Genomic DNA, 22,664 nt, shown 5'->3' on the forward strand with positions numbered 1-22,664 from the left:
AGTTGATGTTTACACTCTTATTGTATACAATGAGGAACTCGTGACATCTGTGCAGATGATGACTGGTCCAGCAGATGTGCTGCATGTCAGATATTGCTAGAACAAATAAACACCTGGTGTCTGGAGTACAGTCCAATTAATTTAATCTAGTATTCTCATGAGGTATGGACAGAAATGCAATGGATAACATAAATAGTGTGTCAACTGACTACTTTTATTCATTACTTACAAAACTGCACATGAAAACCACATAGATCATACTGTAAAAGTATTATAGACTCATAAGGTTTCTTTTTGCAATATTTAAACCGAAAATATTATTTGATAGACTGTTTCTTCTTGGTTAATTTAAATTTGATATTGAATTATCACAAATTAATGACTTCAGTTGGAGCATGTCTTTGACAGACAGTCTTTACACCATCAATAGGAGTGTTAAAGACTTGGGGTGTTTGCAGTTTTAGGAGATAGAGGAAAGACAGAGGTACAATAGAGGAAAAGTAATAGATAAAGTGTAGCAAAGTGTGTATATTATTATTTTTCAGTTGTTATAATTTCATTTTAAAGATAACACATATGGTAAATTAATTATATACTCCTTACATGTTCTTTAGGTATTGGGGGCGTGGCCAAGCTGACAGCAACAATTACCAAACAAGTGAGAGCCATTAGAATTAGAGCAAAGTAAAGGTAATGGACATCAACCAGGATGGAAGGTCGAGGATCATGCTGACCACAGGATGGAGGCACATAGGAGAACTCCAGAACCATGCGGATCAGTCCAACCACTAGGCCAGCCATAAGACCCCAGAATGCACCCTAGGACACATACATGTTACAAAATATTTAAGGAGAAAAGGCCAGTGAAATGTTAAAAAGAAGAGGTTTTGTTTCTTTTGTGTTGGTCCTGCTCAAGAGCTCGAGAACTCTAAACCTAAAAAAATTGAGAAAAATTAGAGAACATTATCTGGGGGTGGGATATCTGTTCTAAAGAGATTTTTTTTTTATACTTAGTCACGACAGAGATTGTAACAGAGTGTCACCAAATGGTATTGAGCTTCTTGACATACTGATCCAGACAGTTGTTTGCAGTTGTGCAGTGATTACTGACAATAAAAGATCCTCAAAAGGCAACACAAGATTAAATTCTCACAACATATATATGCACAGCCATAACAACTCTGACAACATACTGCTGGATTAGTTTCAAATAAGGAAATACTGCATGGCTGTAAAAGCTGAAGTCACAATTTCTCCTAGTTTGAGCATGTAAAAAATATATCTGAAAAAGTAAGTCAGGAAGTCTTCGTAAAGACTAGTGTTCAATCAATTATGGGGAAAAGACAAGGCATCTGATTCAGTTATATAAATACATTCTTCAAGCACAGAGTGAATGCGCATAGACTTAACATCCTCACCAGGAACCGACAAACAAACAATTAGCAGTCTGAATTATATACTAGCCATGGATAGTATTCTACCCAGCACACATGGCATTAAGTATAACCCATTAAAAGGACAATTTTTTAAAAATAATATTCTCTTTCTATAGGATACGGAGAGACAGTAGAAGCTTTAAATGGAGCTTTACTCAAGCACTTGGGTTGGATGTAGGAGATCGCATCCAGTGCATTACAAACATCATCCTAACAGTTGTAAAATGGACTTGTACTTGTATAGAGCTTTTACTGTCTCCTGGAAGAATGTCCTGTACCGGTAACAACATTAGCTGCTTCTCCCTGCTGTCACATTCACCCACTCACACACACTCATACAGCACGTCTTAGGATGCACATAACTACGTGCTTTCTAATCATTCACACACATTCATACCCTGAGGGATACATCAGGAGGCAACATGGGGTTCAGTGTCTTGCCCAAGGACGCTTCGACATGTAGCCCGGGGGACTCGGGGGAGTCACTGACCTTCCGATTGGTGGGAAGGTCCTTCCTCCTGAGCTACAGCTGTCCCCACTGTAGCTGTGACAAATCAGGATGGGATGTAGTAACCAAATGTAGTATTAAAGAGTTCTTTAATAAATCCAACAAATAAGGGCGACACGTGGCAGCAGGCGGAAACACAGTCTGGTAAATCAGCAGGTAAAAGCAGTTACCCAGCAGAACAGAGGACGGAGCTGGAGAGGTGAGGCTGATCAAGTGGCTCCTTGAGTGGAGCAGGAACAGGCCAAGTGTCAGTCAGCCACAGGCAGACGAAGAACAGAGAAACGGCAGGCAAACTCGTGGTCAGGGACAGAAGGCTGGTGGGTTTACCGGGACAGAGACGAGAGGCGATGGTTGGAGGCAAGTCGGGTCGATACCAGGTAAGCAATTCTGGAAAAAGTGCTGGAGAGTCAGGCATGGGAGCAAAGACAATCTGGCAAAGAGTGAGTGGAGTGAGGCTGCATATATACTGGCTTGATTGGAGATGGTGAGTAGGTGAGATCAGCAGGTGAAAGCTGTAAAACTGATGAGGGGTGTGGCTAAGCAGCAGAGCAGGGGAGGAGCAGAGCAGACTGTGACAGAATGAGTCAGTCAGCGATGAGGTCTGGGTGAAGAATGTGCCACGCCAGAACCCACAACCTCTCCTCCGGACCATAGCCCTTCCAGTCCACCAGATACTGGAGACCTCTACCACGGCGGCGTGACCGAATCAGGTGTCAGACAGTAAACGCTGGACCTCTATCGATGAGACGGGGAGGGGGAGGGACTGCTGGAGCCAACGGGTGTCATGGAATGGCTTAATCCTAGAGACATGGAAGGTCGGGTGAATCAGCATGAAGCGTGGGAGTTGTAGTCTCACTGCAACAGGATTAATTATACCCTGGATCGGGAATGGTCCAACAAATCGGGGAGCCAACTTCCTGGACTCTACTCGCAGAGGCAGATTCCGGGTGGAAAGCCAAACTTTCTGGCTGACCTTGGAGTCCAGGGCTGTGGAACGCCGTCTGTTGGCCACAGCAGAGTGATGCCTCCCCGAACGCAGAAGGGAGGACAGCGCCTGGACGCAGGTCCTGCGACAGTGACGGATGAAGGCTTGGACTGAGGGGCAGGAGGCCTCCCTTTCCTGGGCTGGAAAGAGAGGGGGCTGGTACCCATACGCACACTGGAATTTAGAAAGGCCGGTAGCAGAGCTGGTTAGCGAGTTGTGGGCATACTCCACCCACAGGAGTTGCTGGGACCACGCCGAAAGACTACGTGAAACGAGGCAGCGCAGAGCCGTCTCCATCTCTTGATTCATCCGTTCACTCTGTCCAGTGGTCTGAGGATGGAACCCAGAGGAGAGACTGACTGTGGCCCCCACCAGGCTGCAGAACTCCCTCCAGAAGACCGAGATAAACTGGGGACCCCGGTCGGACACCACATCGGCTGGAAGGCCATGCAGGCGGAACACATGAACCAGTCCACTACAGTAAGGGTGACCATGTGGCCCTGGGAAGGAGGCAGGCCAGTGACAAAATCCAACGAGATGTGGAACCAAGGATGATATGGGACCGGGAGGGGCCGAAGGAGTCCTGCAGGTGCCTGATGGCAGGCCTTGTGCTGATTAGAGATAAGACAGGCCTTGATAAAGTCACCTATGTCCTCCGGAATTTAGAGGTGGTTGGGAGAACAGGCACTAGGACCGGCCTGCCCCTCGGTAGCTGCTCTTATCCTCTCTTCCATGTCCCAGAAAAGAGTAACCACCACACAGGGGGCTCCCTCACCAAATCCCCTTCCTTCTGGAACTGGCGAGACAGGGCATCCGGCTTAGTGTTGCGGGACCCCGGGCGATATGAGAGAGTGAAGCAGAACCGGGTGAAGAACAGGGACCAGCAGGCTTGGCGAGAATTCAGTCTCTTGGCTGTGCGTATATATTCTAAATTCTTATGATCAATCCAGTGAATTGTGCTGTGGATTGTGGCTGTACACTTACACACTCATAACTAAGCACGGTTATCATGTAGGACCTGTGCCATGGGTATTGCATGTTCATGCACACCCACACACACATTCATTCATTAGCCCAGTAGCATGCTCGCTAAGCAGTTGATGTGTCATCCTGTCGTTTGAGGTCACAGTTGTGTTGTATGCGTTTGCTGCAACTTGTGTTTGTTTTTGTTTGTTTGTGTGTTGGTTTTTTCTCTGCTTGTCTGCTTTCAGGTGCTCCTGGTGGTGCTAAGGCTGGAATCCCAACAGAGGCCATGGATTGTTGTCTGTTTTGTTTTTACAGGTGTAGCAGCTGGTTTTCTTTCTATTTCTATTTTGTTCTGTTTCTTCTTCTTTTCTCTTCCTATTTCCCATTCCCATACATTCATAAAGCTTTCCTTGGCAAAGCAAATCTGTTTGGCATAAAAGGTATTCAGATTAGAATTCCATAATTCCATAATGTTGGATAGGACAAGGGAAAAAAAAAAAGATACGGAAACATGACGTACGCTCAAACCAAAATGCCCTCCAACATACAAAAATATCTGGATGTATCAATGTGTGCACACGCATGAATCCAAGCACATTTCCTTTGTACATCCCAGTCAACGTGGAACTGAGCGCACATGTCGGAGTACCCGACTCCTCCCTGTCCACGCCCCTACTTAATTATGCAAATCATATTTAATTTAAATGAGCCCTGTACCTATGATTCCTCTCTCTGCAGGATCAGCAAATAAAGAAACAGTTTGAACAGAGAGTCGGCACAACTATGGCTGACACTGCTCTTTCAGGGGTGGTGGGTGTGGGAGTGAGAGTGACTCTGATTACCCCCGAGGTAAATACCTGTATTTGTGTAACTCACAACAAACGTGTTCATACAGTAACCAGTGCAGAAGTGCGCCGGGGAAAAGGTGAGGCTGATTAAGACATTTCACACAGAGATGATCAGAGGCTTGTTAGAAAGATCTTAAGCTGTTGTTTAACCAGCAAAAAACAGCAAGTTACTAACTTTAACCACCAACTATGATGCTGTGAAGACGGGATAGAAATTGGGGGCGCACATGCTCAATGCATCCCACGGGGAATAATATTAGGACAAGTACACGCATAAAGTTACTCACCAAGAAGGCACCCATCGTGCACAGTGCCAGCTTGTAGTCTGTTCCCAACAATTCTGTTACTGAATGTATGACATACGATCTGTACATTGATGGAATGAAAATGTTTCCTGTTGACATACAAATTCATCATGTGATGGGCTTTTATAGCACTGTGTGTGGTCGATAGCTCCGATTACATTCAGAAACCCGGCTCTTGCTTCAAATTGCACTTCAATGTTGGCCTGTTTGATGGATGGTTGAAAAACTGCATTGTGGGATTTTGAGATGCAGATAATCCCTCCCATTCGGCTGGCATGGCTCGGCTCAGGGTCAACTGGCACAGTCCCAATCGGTTGGCCAGCTCCCTCTGGAAGGCCCTGGTTGCTTAAACCCCAGCGTGCACATCACTGTGGCACAAGCAGCGCATGGCTCCTCGCTGTGTTGCGCTCCAACGCCGGCCGCAGCTCTGCGCACAGTTCCAGGAGGATTACCCTCAAAACGGCTGATGAGCCAGTTGTCATCATATGCCAGCAAATCCTCCCAGTCTCTGAACACACGCTCTCTTCCAATTGTACCATTTACAATGTCTTCCAATACAGCTAAAGCAGCCATTGTTTTTAATGGTATGCACTGCAACACTTTGCGCATGCTTTTATATCCACTCGTGTAATTGCAGACACATGGGTGTGTTAATTGTTCATCAGTGTTAATTGTTCATGTGTCTCAGATGTGCACATCAGTCAGTCTGACGACAAATTGTTTTCACATTTATTTATCATAACAGTTTCCCAACATCTCCTCTAAGTGTCGCCAAAGAATCAACAGCTGTAGAAAAGTGCATATGACAGCCCTGAAGTTGGCGTGAGGCACTGCACATTTCCACAGTCATTTCGCTCTTGATGCATCTGATCGTTGTTGTGAAAAAGTGTGTACGCCACTTTTTTGTGCGTACGCACCGTTTGTACATGAAGCCCCAGGTCATCCCTGACATATACAATGCAATAGAGTATTGGGGTGTTATGTACACCTTCTGCCACCAGGTTGTGCTATGTTTTCTCGGTTAGTTTTGTAACAGTCAAATAAAGAGTTTGTAAGTGCAAATAAAGAGTTGTACAGAGAGCAGGGAGAAGCAGCTACTGTTGTTACCGGTACAGGACATTCTTCCAGGAGACAGTAAACTTATATATTGTTACCCTGAAACAGAAATAAATCCAGTGCCAGTTACTCCACGCGCCACTGTCCATCTGAGTCTGTATCTGTAGCTTAAGGTGACCAAACCAGATGATGATTTTTCACCACTGCAATGAAAATATCCCCAATTTTCATTTCAGAAATCTGGTCACCTGACTGTAGCTGCATTGTTATTTTCAGACCCAGAGTGTCTTGATGAAGCAGTTCATGGTGTGTAGTGCACCCAAATATTGTTAGTATCAATAATATATTTGCTAAGTTCAGATTTATTTGGAAAATAAAATAATACAATTTACTGTAAAGATTGTAAAAGCATGCCAAGGCCCAGTAACAAACTGCATCTGCCACTACAATGCACTACATCAGGGGTGAACTTGAACTTTGATTAATACCTATACAATATCTTGGGTATTGAGTTGAACAATTCATTTAATTCTAAAGTACATTGTATTAAATAACTGACCATAACATTTTCGCTGAGGTTAAAGTATATCAGATGTCACATAGAATGATTTATGTCCTCATTTTTTTTCTGCATGTGTCCAAGACTTACCTGCTCATTGGCACGAGGCCAAAAGATTGCCATTAGGAATACAGCAGTAATAGGTGGTGCTAGAAAGCTGGTCACGGACTGAATATATTCAAACAGCTGTCCACTATTGGCTGTCTGGACAACTGGAATCCACAGCAGACTAATGCACATCAAGAGGAGGATAAAAACCCTGAAATAAAATGTATGTTATTTTAATTTGAGTTGAGGTTAAACAGAGAGAAAACTTTCAAATAAATGTGTCTGAAATCATTACTTGCAACCAAAAGAAAGCAATTATTTGATTTATTTGATTGAATTTTAGAATGTGACATAAGAATTTTAAGAACTTAATCAAAAGGTTTGATGAACGAGAGAAAAAAAAATCCTCTATCACCCTCATTTCTCAATGACCACATATTGAATTCACTGGAAAGGAGTACATAAATAAATTCAACAATGAACACGAGTACAGTGTAAAAACAATATTTAAAGCAAAAAATGAACAACACCATACTATGGAATGTGGCACATCATAGTAGCAGCAAGTTGCAAGTTGTTTTGAAATAAGAGCAGATGACGAGGTTTCTATTTTATACTCATGATAAAGAATACATATAAATCCACTGCCTGTCCTCCCTGAGACAAGACAGACCACAATATGGTTCCACTCACATTCACCTAGACAAAATGCATTGAGAGGGCTTTCTTGGGAAGATGACCATATGCTAAGGGGGCGCTCTGAGACTACAGACTGAAATGCACTCTGTGAGCTACATGAAGATGATATTAATGCCATGACTGAGATTGTGATAGGCTATATCAACTTCTGTGTTGAAAGAAATTCTAGTGGGACAGTGGGGTGCTTCCCCTATACAAACCCTGTATTACCAGTAATCTGAAAAAGCTGCTGAACAAGAAGAAAAGCCTTCATGCAGAAACATTTTAATCAATAATTTTATTCGAAGACATAATCTTAATTATGAGACTTAATTAAACCAAGAGTGCAGCTGTTCTTGTCAAATCAACCCCTCCAAACTTCTGATCTGTTAATGAAAAAAAGAGTTCATAAGAAAGGGAGCAGAGTTACTGTTTATTTAATGATACCCTCTTCTGCAAGCAGATATTTTTTGGAAACCGTTTGATAATGTAGCTCTTTGGCTGAAATCATCTACTTGTGCCATACTACTAAATATCCAAAAGCCAAGAAATAGCCTTTTGGCTAACTTTGGCTGTGTACTATCTCTGTCGAACTTCTTATTCATTTATTCATTTGTTCAAAATGTATTTGATAGGACAGATACCAACATACATGGATAAGCTGAAAACAGTTTTTCTATGTAAGTATCTTAGTGTCACTAGCATATGTTAATTGCAACACTTCCCAAGGGGGACTAAATAAAGAAAACAAACAATAAAACGCTCCCTGTTAACTAATGTTGATTAGGGGTGTGACAATACATTCAGTTCACGAGATCGAGACGACATTTTAAGAAAACTGCAATGACAAAATATATGACTGGACCTACAGACTTTTATTTAACCGAGTTGCATTTTTTTCAAGTTCAAACAATATTATGTGCAAAACCAAATCAAAGTTCTACTCTGTCAATACAGAGTGCAAATAGTGCAAACACAGCCTGACCAAGTATGTCACTGACAACTTATCAGTCACTCTGCTGCCATTTATCATTTCCGCCGGGTACCCAAAATGCTGCCAAACAAATGATTTGAAAGTGGCAGGGGAATCTTCAATGGTAATACCGGTATTTCATTCTGGCTGCTTGCTGCTTCCCATCCTGCTCCTCCTCTTCTTCTTTTCCTTCTCCTTCTTTAGGTTCTGACAAGCTAAACATAGCAAAGGCACATTGCTGCCCCCATGGGTCACAAATAGAAGTTTGGATAGCTCACAAATCTTGCGAGATAGATTCTTAACGCGATGAGAAATATTGTAGAGTTTAATCTCGCGAGATCCCTACTGTTGATAGATTAACAAATCAACATGTACAAGGACTTTACTGCCTTTCTCACCGACAAAACCTGGAACATAAGACAAGCAGTCAATGTCTCAATTACAGCTACTGGACATGCAAGTCCCACTCTCAACTTGCTGTTCAGACATTTTACCAACGACGATTTACCAACTTTATAAAAAGTGTTCTCAATTGTTTAACTTCGGAACTCCTGGATATTGTTAACACATCTATTCTATCTCTTCTGTCACAATGTCTTTTCAGATAAATTTATAGAAAAATGTTTTTTTCAGCAGCTCAACTTTACATAGAACAAGACTTCCAATTAGAGTTCTGTTCAGCACCTAGGCTGCTCTTTTTAAAGAGTTAAACATAATCCACTTAAACTCAAGTGGATGGCAGCATTTCTATCTTATTGTTACAGGATCTCAGGGCTGCGCTTGATACAGTTGACCACAACATATTGCTCCGCTGAAAGGAAAACTAGGTGGGACTTTCTGCCATAGCACTAAACTACTCTAAATTTTACTTAAAAGACAGACTACTTTGTGTCTATATGCAATCACACACCTGATCAGACAGTTCCTCAGGGTTCAGTTGTGGGTCCTCTTTTATTTAACATTTGGACATAACATACTTAACATACTCCCACTTCAGATTATGCAAAGCAACAAAATATGCGACCACTATTATGTGAATGACACATAGCTCAATATCACCATTTCACCCGGGGATTATAATCCCTTCCAAACACTCATCATGTGTCTTGGAAAGATAAATAACTGGATGATCCAGATTATCTTCACTTAAACTTAAACTGCTTTGGAGCCAAAGAAAAAAGGTGAAAAATCAATGAAGTAAGCATACTATCACCTGAAGAATATTTCAAGGATGAAAGGACTAATGTGTCAGACTGATTTAGAAATGTTGCTCCATGCATTTGTCTTCATTAGACTTGAGTACTGTAACAGTGTATTTCCTGGTCTGCCTAAAAGAAGATCAGACAGCTGCAGCTGATTTAGAACACTAAAGTCCTCATCGAGTCCTCATTAAAACCAGAAAAGTCCTTGAGGTCTGGAGTGAGAACTATAATCCATGCACCAACAGAAGATTGAAAACATTGACAGTAATATGAAAACAGTTATTACTGGTCATAAAACAAACTTGGACCTCTCAGATATAAGTGTTGTGAATCAAGTGAAAATCTTGACAGTCCACAAATATTGTTCAACAGTACATGAATGAATTTGGTCTTTGCGATACTTGGCGCTCCCATCACCCCACTCTCAGGGATTAGACCTTTTTCTCAACAGTACACCACTCATATTCAAGATTCGATTATTTCTTAGTTTGCAGCTCTCAGATGAATAATATTTCAGACACCAAAATCCACACGATATCACTGTAAGCGATCGTGCATCTCTATCACTGATGAATAAGAGAGTCACACCACCAACTAGAAATCGGAGATTGAATACATCATTACTAAAAGACCCTGATTTAAAAATGGAAAGGTCTAAATATCTGGAATGACCTGCCTGGAATGTCAGCTTGTATTCTCTGGGAAGCAGGAAAAGCAGTTATGAGAGGCAAAATAATCTCTTTTTCATCAAATAAGAAAAACAAGGAAAGTTAAAAAAATAATATATAAAAAACTATACTAAACTAATAAAAATAAAAATAAAGAATAAAAAATATCAGAATTAGAACTTAAGATAATTATCATTAGAAGTTGCATACAGTGCCTCCAAAGAAGAACACATACCGAATGAATTAAGAAAAGCTAAACTTGAATTAAAAAAATTATTGATAAACAAACACAGTTTCTGATACAAAGACTTCGCTTGGAGAACTTTGAGCACGGCAATAAATCTGGAAGGTTCCTAGCTAACCAACTAAAGAGAAACAAAGAGAAAACAACAATCACTTCTGTTAAAGACTCAAAAGGAAATATCACCCATGACCCCGATGTAATCAACAATGCTTTTAGGGACTTCTATAAAACCTTATATTCATCACAAAATGATTCACCATATGATTACATTGATTAGTTACTTCGTAACATCAACCTTCCAGAATTACAACTTGAACAGGCAATGGCTTTTGGATTTACCTCTATTGGTGAACTCCACGAAGCCCTGCAAAAATGGCACATCCATTTCACAAAATGGTATCACAAGTTAAGCAGAATGGCAGATTATCCCCACACATGAACTCTGCTAAAGTCATCCTGCTACAGAAACCAGGAAAAGACCCCATACTTCCATCCAGCTACCGCACAATATCTCTAATAAATGCAGATCTCAAAATAATTGGTAAAGCCAAAAGAATAGAAAAAATAACTCCACTTATAATACATCCTGACCAGAAAATCATAAAGGGTAGACACTCATCCACTAACACACGCAGGCTAATTAATCTCATAGACTATTCTACCATCAACAACTTGGAAACCACAATCATCTCTCCCGATGCAGAAAAAGCATTTGATGGAGTGAACTGGAAATTTTTATTTGCAGCATTAAACAAATTCAGGTTTGGGTCACACTTCATCAACTGGATAAGGATATTATATAGCTCCCCAAATGCAAATGATCAAACATCTCCAAGCCAGATTGGGTTACCCACTTTGCCCCACACCTTTTGTACATTTTTATTGAACCTCTATCAGCTGTTATTAGACAAAATAAAGAGAATAAAGGCATCCAATCCAAAAATGTTGAGTATCAGATAAGCCTTCATGCTGATGATGTATTACTTTTCCTCCAGAACTCACAGATATCCCTCACTCATACAAACACGCATGAATATCATAAATTCTCAGCACTTTCTGACTATCAACTGGTCTAAGACCACAGTTCTGCCCATTAACTGTAGGGTCCAGAATATACCTGCGATCACTTTACAGTCAGGAAACATATTATTTAGGCATAAACATTTCCTCCAGGCTCTCAGAGCTAACAAAGCTAAATTATGTGCAATTATTAAAGGCAGTAGAGGACGATCTCCCTCGTTGGAAGTCCTTACCTATATCACTTATGGGGAGAGTTGCAACCATTAAAATGATGATACTACCAAAAGTTAACTATTTGTTCTCAATGATCCCCATAAAACCATCTGCTACTTGGTTTAAGTTACTAGATTCATGCATCTCCAATTTCTGTGGAAAAAAAAAAAACACTTATTAGTTAAAAACTCTATAGCAGACCAATGAGATGACAAGGACAGTGTCATCAAGGACAGTGGTGGATTAGATTTACCTAATTTTCAGCACTATTTTTTTAGTCAATAGGTTACAATATATATCAAAATGGTTTCAATCAAGTCCATTCGATGAACCATGGATAAATGTAGAACATCACAAATGTTTTAAAAGCATTAACATCAGCACCTCTCTGAAAGCCTGGTGGGAGTTTCTTAAAAGTACAATCCTCACTTCTCCCATGTCAGCATACACCCATCTGGAACAATCCTGACAAAACAAAATTTCACTCTATGAAACAACAAAGGAATAAACTGTTTTGAGCGTATAATCCACAATGTATATTTTAGTAGAATTTTTAAGCATCTGCACCCTTGGTCTTGGTCTAGCAGCAGTATGAGCATCTAGTTTGCTCTTCCTACATTAAATTTTGTTGTCAATGTCACCCCCAGCTACTTCACTAGAGATTTCCATTTGAACCAAAAGTGTCTTTCAAACTTATCAGTCTTCATTGTTCCCTGTGCTGCCCCCCTCTCTTTCTCTCATCACTATGAAGTTGCTCTGAAATTACCTTCAGTTCAAGGTCAAATTCAGTTACATAGTACATCTAAAAACAACCAAGATTGACCAAAGTGTTTCACAGGTAAAAATAATCTGCGCATCAAAACAAATTGAAGTAAAAATACATATAAAAATAATATATAATGGCAAGATGTCTAAAGCTCATCCCAAATTGAATTCTTGCGAGTAAAAAATTAGTTTTCAGAAGAGTTTTAAAAGTAGCAACAGTCTAAGCTGTTCTTAGACAGCTGCTTCCTACAGGCTGGGATCAAAGACAACAAAAAAACCTTGAAAATGTCAAAGTCAAAATCAAGGGCAGCATGGAGAATATACCTAGATACTGATTAACTGAACTCACATTATCCATCCATCCATCCATTTTCTACATCTACTTTATTCAATTCAGGGCCTACCCTGGTGGCCACTGGGCAAAAGGTGGAATACACTCTGGACAGATCACATGTTCATCGCAGGCCCTTTAGAAGATGTTTATTGTTAAACGGTGCTTTACAAATAAACTGAATTGAATTGATAACTCCCTGCATGTCAGACAGAGAGGCTGTTTGACTGTACACATGACATATACCTCTCTCTCCTTTAGCCACATAAAAAACAAACACGCACACACGTATCATAAAATACCTTTGTCAACGACCACATAAACAAATCAGTTCACAAATCTCCTTCTTTCCTTTAAGTGTTTTCAGTTGATGATTTTAGCATGTGTAAGTTTATCAGAAAAAGAGTGAGCCAGCCAAAGAAAAGCAGATGGAACTAAGTGCGGACTGTAAAAAGAGACAGTACTTGAGGAGGATTGATTCAAGTATAATTTTCCTGAAAGTGGTGCTGGACTTGGGTTTGTTCTGTATTTTTGTAGCGGAATCAATGGTTTGTAGTCTCAATAAGCATTGGTGGATCTTATCACCCTTACCTTCCAACAATCATGAGTTCCTGTTCAGTGGCTCTCGGTCTGGCTCTGTGGTAGAGGTCCAGAGTGAACAGAGTTGAGCTGCTGTTAAAAATTGAGGTCAGAGATGACATCAGAGCAGCTAAGATTACGGCCAGCATTAGACCACGGAGACCTGTGAGAAACAGGTAAAAGATGACCTTGTCATCGTGAATCTTCATGCAAATATTTGTGATGCAAACCTTTTTACATGCTACAGATTAATTTCTAAAAAACATTATTTTAGTAATAAAGCTACACGGTAAGAGAAAAACACAGATTACAATAATAGCCAAGTGAGCACATGGTTGATCAATGTGTGAGCAAATTTAATTGAAAAAAAAAAGATTGATACATGATCTCAGTTGTGCCGATATAAGAGGTTTGTTTTCCCATTTGGACATGTTAGTGAGTTAAAACATTTCTTATTTGTCTTTTTGCCAAATAGCATACCTGACAGTCAGTTTAGCTAACTAGTGAAGCCAGTGACCATGCCTTTTTTTCCAGACATTTATTTTACTGCTATGTTTTATGACTAATGGGAGACACACCAGCAGCATGTTCATCTGTGTTTTGTTATTCATCAGTGATTGAAAGTTCTAACATTAACATAATTGTTCTTACCTCACAGGTTGAAATAGGTAATCCTCATATGAAAATGTTTGGTCACTGTTATTTCACTCCAAACTTCCAAGATTTTTATTTTCTTATTTTGTATTTTTGTGAGCATGTTTGTTCATCAAATCAAATCAAATCAAATTTTCCAACCCTCCCACCCCCATCAATACCCAGAGAGACACAGAGACATACAGACTCACACATGCACACACACCAACACACACAAGCTTAGACCCACTGCACCTATCAGACAGAGACATAGCCTGGGCACCCAGACCTAAGGCAAGGAAAAAGCCATCTTGGGGGCCGACCACAATGAGAGGGCTCCTGGGACACGACCACAGGGAGCGCCACCACAGAGACAGTCCCGACCCGGGCAAACAAGAGGCCCCGCACCAAGGTGCAGAGTCCTCCAGCCACCCGGGCCAGAACAGTCCACAGAACATAACCCCGTCAGTGGACCAAAAGCACATATATCATAGTATATAAGAATAAGCCGCCTTAATCTTGTTACGTTCTTTAAAGTTATCCTACATTGTCTCTTGATATAGTTGGTTGCTTGTGGAGGTGTCTATATTTATGTTTATGTTTATGTTTATGCATTTAGCAGACGCTTTTATCCAAAGCAACTTACAAATGAAGATATAACAGCTATATAAAAAGCTAATAATAAACTACATAGAAGGAACCCACGAGTCCGACTCTGTCAGAGGTGACAGAGCAGAGATAGGGTGCAGGCATAGAAGGAAGTGCAGAAATATAACGTGCAAAGATAGTGGGGGGAGGGAAGTACAAGGTAAGTGCTGGGATAGGAGATGCTCTCTGAAGAGCTGGGTTTTCAAGAGCTTCTTGAAGATAGACAGGGACGCCCCTGTTCTGGTAGCACTCGGTAGGTCATTCCACCATCGTGGGACGACACATGAACAGAGTTTGGATTGTCTTAGGCGTGGTGTAGGAGCTGCTAGACGACAATCCTGGGACCAACGGAGGGACCCAGTTGGGACATAAGCCTTTGCAAGAGCATTCAAGTAGATGGGAGCCGTTCCATTAAGCACTTTGTAGGCTAACATCAGTGACTTGAATTTGATGCGGGCGGCTAAGGGCAGCCAGTAGAGTTCAATGAACAGAGGGGTGACGTGTGCTCTTTTAGGCTGATCGAAGACCAGACGCATTCTGGACCATCAGCAGAGGTTTCACAGCACAGGCTGGGAGACCAGTTAGGAGAGCATTGCAGTAGTCAAGCCGGGAGATGACCATGGCCTGCACCAGGAGCTGGGTGGCATGTTGGGTTAGGTATGGTCTGATCTTTCTTATGTTTAGTAATGCAAAGCGGCACGAATGAGCAACCGAGGTAACATGATCTTTGAAGGTTAGTTGGTCATCAATCATGACACCCAAGTTTCTAGCAACCTTTGATGGAGCAAGAGATAGGGATTCAGTTTGGATGCAGATGCTGTGGTGTATGGTTGGTTTGGCTGGGAAGACCAGCAGTTCAGTTTTTGGGAGGTTAAGTTGGAGGTGAGAATGACAGATAGATCTGGGTATCATCAGCATAACATCGGTATCTATGTCAGCTTCTAAAGAAGACAACAAATTCATGTGTAGAAATGTGCTTATGTGCTAAGACAGATGTTTGTTTCATGACACATGATACCTTCCACGACTGTAAAAGTAGCTAAAGAGCAAAAAATATTAAGTGATGTTTTACTTTTTTTTTTATTTAGGCCCAATTAACTTTTTTCAAAGTGTTGCAATAGTTGATTGAGCTTTTCAAAGTCTTATTAATGCTTGGAATAAAAACGCAAATCCAGATGATTTGAAGAGAAGAGTTCATTAAACTATTTATTCCTTCAGCCATCATCAGGATCGCAAGATCTCTGAAATCTAAAATTGATGAACTTGGAGCTCTATTGCAAAGGAACATCATTGTACCCTAGATGATGAACTGTATGCTTTGAATTTCCATCCGTATTGTATACTGAGAATTCACCTATGTTACCTGCTGTCACCACAATTGTTGCAAAGCTACAAACACAATATCCCAATACATTCATGTCAATATCTTCTTTTCTGCATAATTTCCAACTTTTCAAAAGCTTGTCAAATGATCTTTGAAATGATGTTATTTTACCATTATTTTTGACCAGAATTTATCATTTGACGCACATATAAAACTGGTTTCTAGGACTGCCTTCTTTCACCTTCGTAATATTGTTAAAATCAGGAACATCCTGTCTCAGGGTGATGCAGAGAAACTAGTTCATGCATTTGTTACTTCAAGACTGTACTACTGTAATTCCTTATTATTGGGCTGTCCCACATATTCTCTGAAAAGCCTCCAGCTGATCCAAAATGCTGCAGCCAGAGTTCTGATGAGAACTAACAGCAGAGATCATGTTTCTCCAGTTTTAGCTTCTCTTCATTGGCTCCCTGTTAAATTCAGAATAGAATTTAAGATTCTTCTCCTCACATATAAAGTTCTTAATGACCGAGCTCCATCATATCTTAAAGATTTAATTGTAAGATATTTTCCTAACAGAGCACTTCGCTCCCAAACTGCAGGTTTACTTGTTGTTCCCAGAGTTTCTAAAAGTAGAATGGGAGGTAGAGCCTTCAGTTATCAGGCCCCTCTCTTGTGGAATAAGCTGCCAGTAAATGTCTGGGAAGCAGACACCCTTTCCACTTTTAAGATTAGGCTTAAAACTTTCCAATTTGATAAAGCTTATAGTTAGGGATGGCTCAGGTAATCTTGAAACATCCCATAGTTAAGCTGCTATAGGCTTAGACTGCTGGGGGACCTCATCTGTCACACCTTTCCTCACTTTGCTCTCTTTTTCCCCCTGTTTAATTTCTCAAATGATTTTATGTACATCCCTGCCTTTCGCCCAATGACTGCTGGGATAGGCTCCAGCCCACCCGCTACCCGATTAACGGACTGTCGGTATAGAAAATGGATGGATTTTATGTACATGTGACATTATTGTGGTTATTAACCCATGTTTCCCTGTTCCAACAGATATCCTTTGAATGGTGTTATGGTGTTTTTCCCCCCTCTTTTCCCTCTTTTCTGTCTTCTCAAACCCCAGCTGGTCGAGGCGGATGGCCACCCTTCCTGAGTCTGGTTCTGCCAGAGGTTTCTTCCTGGTTCTGGTTCTGCCAGAGGTTTCTTCCTGTTAAAGGGAGTCGTTCCTTTCCACAGTCGCCTCAGGCTCAGGACGGGAGATTGGACTGAAGACAAGTTGCGGTGCAATTTGTTGCTTTCCTTCGCTAGGATATTGTTTTTGAATTGGCTCTGTATGTATGATTTGGACTAATTTAGAATTTAATAGATTGAATTTAATTGGATCATGATTACAATTAATTGAATTCCAATTGACTTGAATTGGACTATATTATTTAAGTCCTTTGAGATTACATTTTTTGTGATTTGGCGCTATATAAATAAACTGAATTTAATTTAATTTAATTAAATCAGAAGGAATACAGTTTTTATTCTGCTCTGTGATGCATTCTGACGTATCAAATGTCAAAAGTTACTTTTTCATCTGATAATATTCTGTATATACTAACCTCTTCCATCAGAACAGCTTCGTGAGCGGAGGAGAAATATAGAAATGTTGTTTCTACAGATATTAGGTAAACAGTTTAGAAAATGTCATGTTGGTGTTTTTCCCCCCTCTTTTCCCTCTTTTCTGTCCTCTCAAACCCCAGCTGGTCGAGGTGGATGGCCACCCTTCCTGGTTCTGGTTCTGCCAGAGGTTTCTTCCTGGTTCTGTTTCTGCCAGAGGTTTCTTCCTGTTAAAAGGGAGTCGTTCCTTTCCACAGTCCCTCAGGCTCAGGACGGGAGATTGGACTGAAGACAAGTTTCAGTGCTATCTGTTGGTTTCCTGAGCTAGGATATTAATTTTTTGAATTTTTTGAAAATATGAATTAATTGGATTATGATTACAATGAATTGAATTCCAATTGGTTTGAATTGGACTATATTATTTAAGTGCCTTGAGATGAAAATTGTTGTAATTTGGCGCTATATAAATAAAACTGAATTGAATTTAATTGAAGAGTGAGTTTGGGCCTGGTCCCTGCCATGCTGAGTATAATTTGATACTAGTGAAGTTAGTGAAGTTGACTCATGGTTGAGTTGTGTTTTTCTCATTATTGAGACTCATTTTCAGATTGCAGTCAAGAAATGTAAGTATCATTTGCTTTTCAGTGTCAGAGTACATGTCATTTTTAAGTCTATAGTTTAAAAAAACACAAAGTCCTGATAATGAGCAGGGGCCCTTAGTGATAAGCCCAGCATTTGGGCTTTTGTGTGATGTGAGATTGAGACTAACATAACATCCAATAGTGACATAACACTTGACCAAAACACTTTTGTCACTCTTGGTTGGGTTCAGACGTTCAAATTAAATAAATAATTAAATCAATAAAATCAAAATCAAAAAGACAACAATTTTACTTTTTGGGTTGGTTATATGTAAGGGTCACATAAGGGTTAGAAATGGAGAATGAGTCAGTGAAGGTCCAGTTTGTATTTAAAAGATGTGATTGCATCTCCACATGGATGGCTGATTAATTTGCTATAAAGAGCTCACCCTCAGTAAGGCTAACCCATACAGTGGCGAGAACCTCAGTTACCTGCATGACTATCTATTCTGCTGCTGCACTCTTCTGCAACAACAGCACAGAGTATTTCTGCTCAAACAGTTTCTCACTTGTGATGTGTCTTAAATCTTTGATTGCTGAAAATCTTAATATATCTTAATCATCAAATTGTAAAAGTAATTGGTGAATTCAAATACATGACTGAAAATGTGTGTGTTTGTCTCTGACATACCCACAGGCATAAGTTCTACCACCAGTTTGGGGTATGCAATATTGGAACAGCCAACTGAGGCACCACATACGCTCTGACACAGTGCTGGATCCACACAACCCACCTCATCTACAAATACAAAACACAAAGTACAGGAAAGGGATAAAAAACTCAAAAGGAATTGCTGGTTATGAGTAGGGGTTTGGTTCTATTTCTGAGATAAAAAATTAAAAAACAACTTAAACTGCCTCGTTGAAAATGTTTTCCACTCGCATTTGCAAGAAAGTGAGGATATATATTTCAGTCAGTGACAATATATACTGACTTCTATTTGAAAGCGTCAACAAAAAGGATACCTGATAAACTTCCAGGTGTTGATTTCCTGTTTTTCTATTGCATTAGATTGATTAAGTTTTCTTTCAATATGAGACTATTCAACATAAGGAAACATTTCACAGTACAGTCCCATATAGAGAAGTAGACTTACCTGGGAACAGTGCTCGGCTTATCATGCCAGGCATCACAATGAAGAACATTGGCAGCAGTTTGAGATAGCCTCCCAAAACACTGCCTGCTTTGGCATGAGACAAAGATTTGGCTGACAGAGACCTCTGGACTATAACCTACAAAGGCAGACATACATCCACACACAGTTATAATTATCCTCATCATAATGTTCATTATATCCATCATAATATTTGGACCTTTTATGTGGTATGAATGGTGAGCATATAGTCATATTTGTTATGTATGTAAAAAAAAACACTTTTGGTAAAAAAAATTCTAATTTGAGGCAGAATAAATTTTTCCACGAAAATCTTTTCCTCTTTTTTTACCATTACAACCAGAAATTTCAATTGATTTCTTGATTTTAAACGGATAAATGTACATATGTATATCCCCAGCCTCTGGTTGAGAACCCGAACTTGAGAAGAGGGGGTACTGTCCACAACACCCCTCTTGTGTGGAATTTTAGATATAGAACTATGTCAAGAGAGGCCTGGGAGCTTGAGAGTTCTACAAAGTATCTTGGCTGTTCCAAGGACTGCACTCTTTTGGAAAGAGACCTCTGATGTTGTTCTTGGGATCTGTTGAAGCCACTCTCCCAGTTAGGGGGTCACGGCTCTGAGTGTTTCGATTAGCACTAGCACGACTGTAGCCTTCACTTCCTACATCTTTTCAACTTACTCCTTCGGCCCATTGAATTTATTTCAACCTTCCTATGCTTCTTTTTCATATTGGTTCTGTTGCTTGGAATTGTTATATCTATCACTTTTGCCTTATTCTATAGTTTATCAACAACCACAATGACTGGCTGGTTAGCTATCACCAGTTTATTAGTCTGAATCTGGAAATCCCACAGGATCTTTTAAGCTCCTTGAGATGACATTTGTTGTGATTTGGTACAATATAATAAAACTGAATTGACTAGAACTCAACTGATCTTAGCTCTGTCATACTTCACTACCTTTGGAGGTATCCCCCACTTTGACTTTGGGACTTCCAACTAATACTCAACACAGATGCTACTGTACACGACTTCTGGCACTTGGTTATGGCATGTATGCCGTACCTGCCTGCATCTTACACCTTGCTACTTTGTGCTGGATCGTCTCAGAGGTCTCTTTGTACTGCCTGCCCCTGGGGCCCTGTCACATTGCTTTCATGCTCAGCGCCTGTTCATGACCTGCCATGATTAGTGTTGACGTTTCGTGGTAAGATGTATTACATCACTTTGTGTTACCTTGTTCTGTCCTAGCACCCATTTCTGTAGGTCTATGGTGTTTTGACATGTTTTACTCTTCATGCGGTATGTCTAATGTGCTCTAACTTCTCCTGCTTTCACTTGTTCCACATGTCAGATGTTTAGCTACTCTTCTGCCTCCTTTAGCAATAATGGTACTTTGGAACAAACGTAGTCTTATTTTAGTTTTGGGGGCAAGCTTGGCTCCACACTGTTAAAGACCATCTGATAGCTAGCCAGGTCCCTTTAAGCCAGTGTGGACCCACCTAGTGTAGCTAATCCCATTAGCTTCTCCTCCAGCAAATCCCAATCGGCCGGAACCAAGCCTGGCTGGATGATGTTCAGGAAAAGGAGGCATAGCCCATATGCATAGTCAATTGCATTCCAGGATTGAATTCTATTTGAAACTGCTGAGGATGGATGGATGGATAGCTTTTATTGTCATTGTAAAAGAGCATTACAACAAAACTGTCAGCAGCAACTCTGTCGGATCATACTAAATGTATATACAGTAAGATCGCTATCTATGCCGGCTGTAAGGACACCTGGTTATGCCAATCAGAGGTTACTAAAATTAATGTTGCATCGGGTGTGTAATTTTGCCTAAACAATGTAGTTTCCTTCATACTTTCTTCTGGACCCCTGCCAAATCTGACCAGGGATGACAACTGTATGTCATCCTTCAACCACTGGCTGTCTAGGTGGTTTCAGGGAAGAGCTGGTCTTATTCGGAGAGTGGACATCTATTCCACTTTGGAAGGGGAAGCTCTCATATCTAGAAGAATGGTCGATTTTATTAGTCATCCAAAAACATGACAACCAGGATGCTGAGTTGTAGTCTTACACACTTCTCTGCGGCTCCCAACGTGCTGCTATCACCCCAAAACCCCATAAAGTCAAAGTCAAATTTATTTGTAGCACATGTCATGTACAAAAAAATTCAAAGTGCTTTACATAAAATACAAGCATTGCAGCAGGGAGCAGAAACAGCGTTAAAAAGATGTAAAATAATATAAATAAAAAGAAATAAAATGAATACTAACAAGCAACAGTCCAGATAAGTTAAAAGATACCGTGCAGATTTCATGCACAGACACATGAGAAAATAAGTGTATTTAACCTGGATCTAAAAATGTCTACATTTGGTGACAGTTTAATCTCCTCTGGTAGTTTGTTCCACTTGTTTGCAGCATAACAGCCAAATGCTGCTTCTCCATGTTTAGTCTGGACTCTGGACTGGACCAGCTGACCTGAGTCCTTGGATCTAAGAGCTCTGCTGGGTTTATATTCTCTGAACACATCACAGATGTATTTTGAGCCTAAACCATTCTGGGATTTGTAAACCATCAGACGGTGTCAGTTACCAGGGGACTCAGGACACAGACGCAGGGACGTTTTGGATTCCAAGAGGATTTATTATTTAACAAAGCACACAGAGCACAGCAAGGCAGGGCGATCTCCAGGCAGAGCAAAGAAAAGAGCTGTGAAAAACCTAAGCGCTCTCCTCAATAACTATGGGGGAGGAGGAGCGCAGCTATGAAAGTTACAAGCATAAAACTCTCTAAACTGGGAGGAAAACAGAAAAGCTATGAACACTTTACAAAACAAAGACACGCTCTCCTAACGAGGCGGAATAAAACAAAAGACGCACTCTTAACAAACAGAGGCACTATGAAACTTTAATGATAAACTTAAAACTCTCCTTTAACGGAGGCGACTATGAATGGTTACAACAAAAATCGCTGCTTGAAAACGGAGGAACAAACAAGGCTATGAACTCACCGTTTTATTAAATAAACTAAAGCTAGGACCAAGAATAAATTACAAATCAAGATAGCTCTGCAGGAAGATCGCTCACTGCAGGCTCGTGGAATCTATGGATCAAGGCTTGGGACAAAAGGCTGGTAATGAGGCTCAAACGGAGAGGCAACATACTGGCACAAGACAAGGGAAATACAGACTATTTGAACATGAGGGACTAAGGGGAACAGGTGGAAACACTTGGGAATCAGGGAAGACAATGGGACGCTTGACACGGGAGGAAGGGCAAGATACCTGAAACGAGAGGAGAA

General features: G+C 40.5%; 1 protein-coding gene across 1 annotated transcript in view; it reads right to left on the bottom strand.

Annotated features, from left to right (window-relative positions):
* slc5a9 (solute carrier family 5 member 9) overlaps nucleotides 1–22,664 on the bottom strand; it is a 138,416-nt gene that overhangs the window by 596 nt on the left and 115,156 nt on the right. The window contains exons 9-13 of the mRNA XM_072390258.1: nucleotides 19,336–19,471; nucleotides 18,870–18,977; nucleotides 13,397–13,547; nucleotides 6,754–6,922; nucleotides 604–819 (exon numbers count right to left, since the gene is read on the bottom strand). Coding sequence (XP_072246359.1) covers nucleotides 604–819; nucleotides 6,754–6,922; nucleotides 13,397–13,547; nucleotides 18,870–18,977; nucleotides 19,336–19,471 — 780 coding nt within the window. The remainder of the gene's footprint in view (nucleotides 1–603; nucleotides 820–6,753; nucleotides 6,923–13,396; nucleotides 13,548–18,869; nucleotides 18,978–19,335; nucleotides 19,472–22,664) is intronic.

This window comes from Leuresthes tenuis, unplaced genomic scaffold (genome assembly GCF_036924035.1).
Source record: "Leuresthes tenuis unplaced genomic scaffold, fLeuTen1.0.hap1 SCAF_7, whole genome shotgun sequence".
Classification (NCBI taxonomy): Eukaryota; Metazoa; Chordata; class Actinopteri; order Atheriniformes; family Atherinopsidae; genus Leuresthes; species Leuresthes tenuis.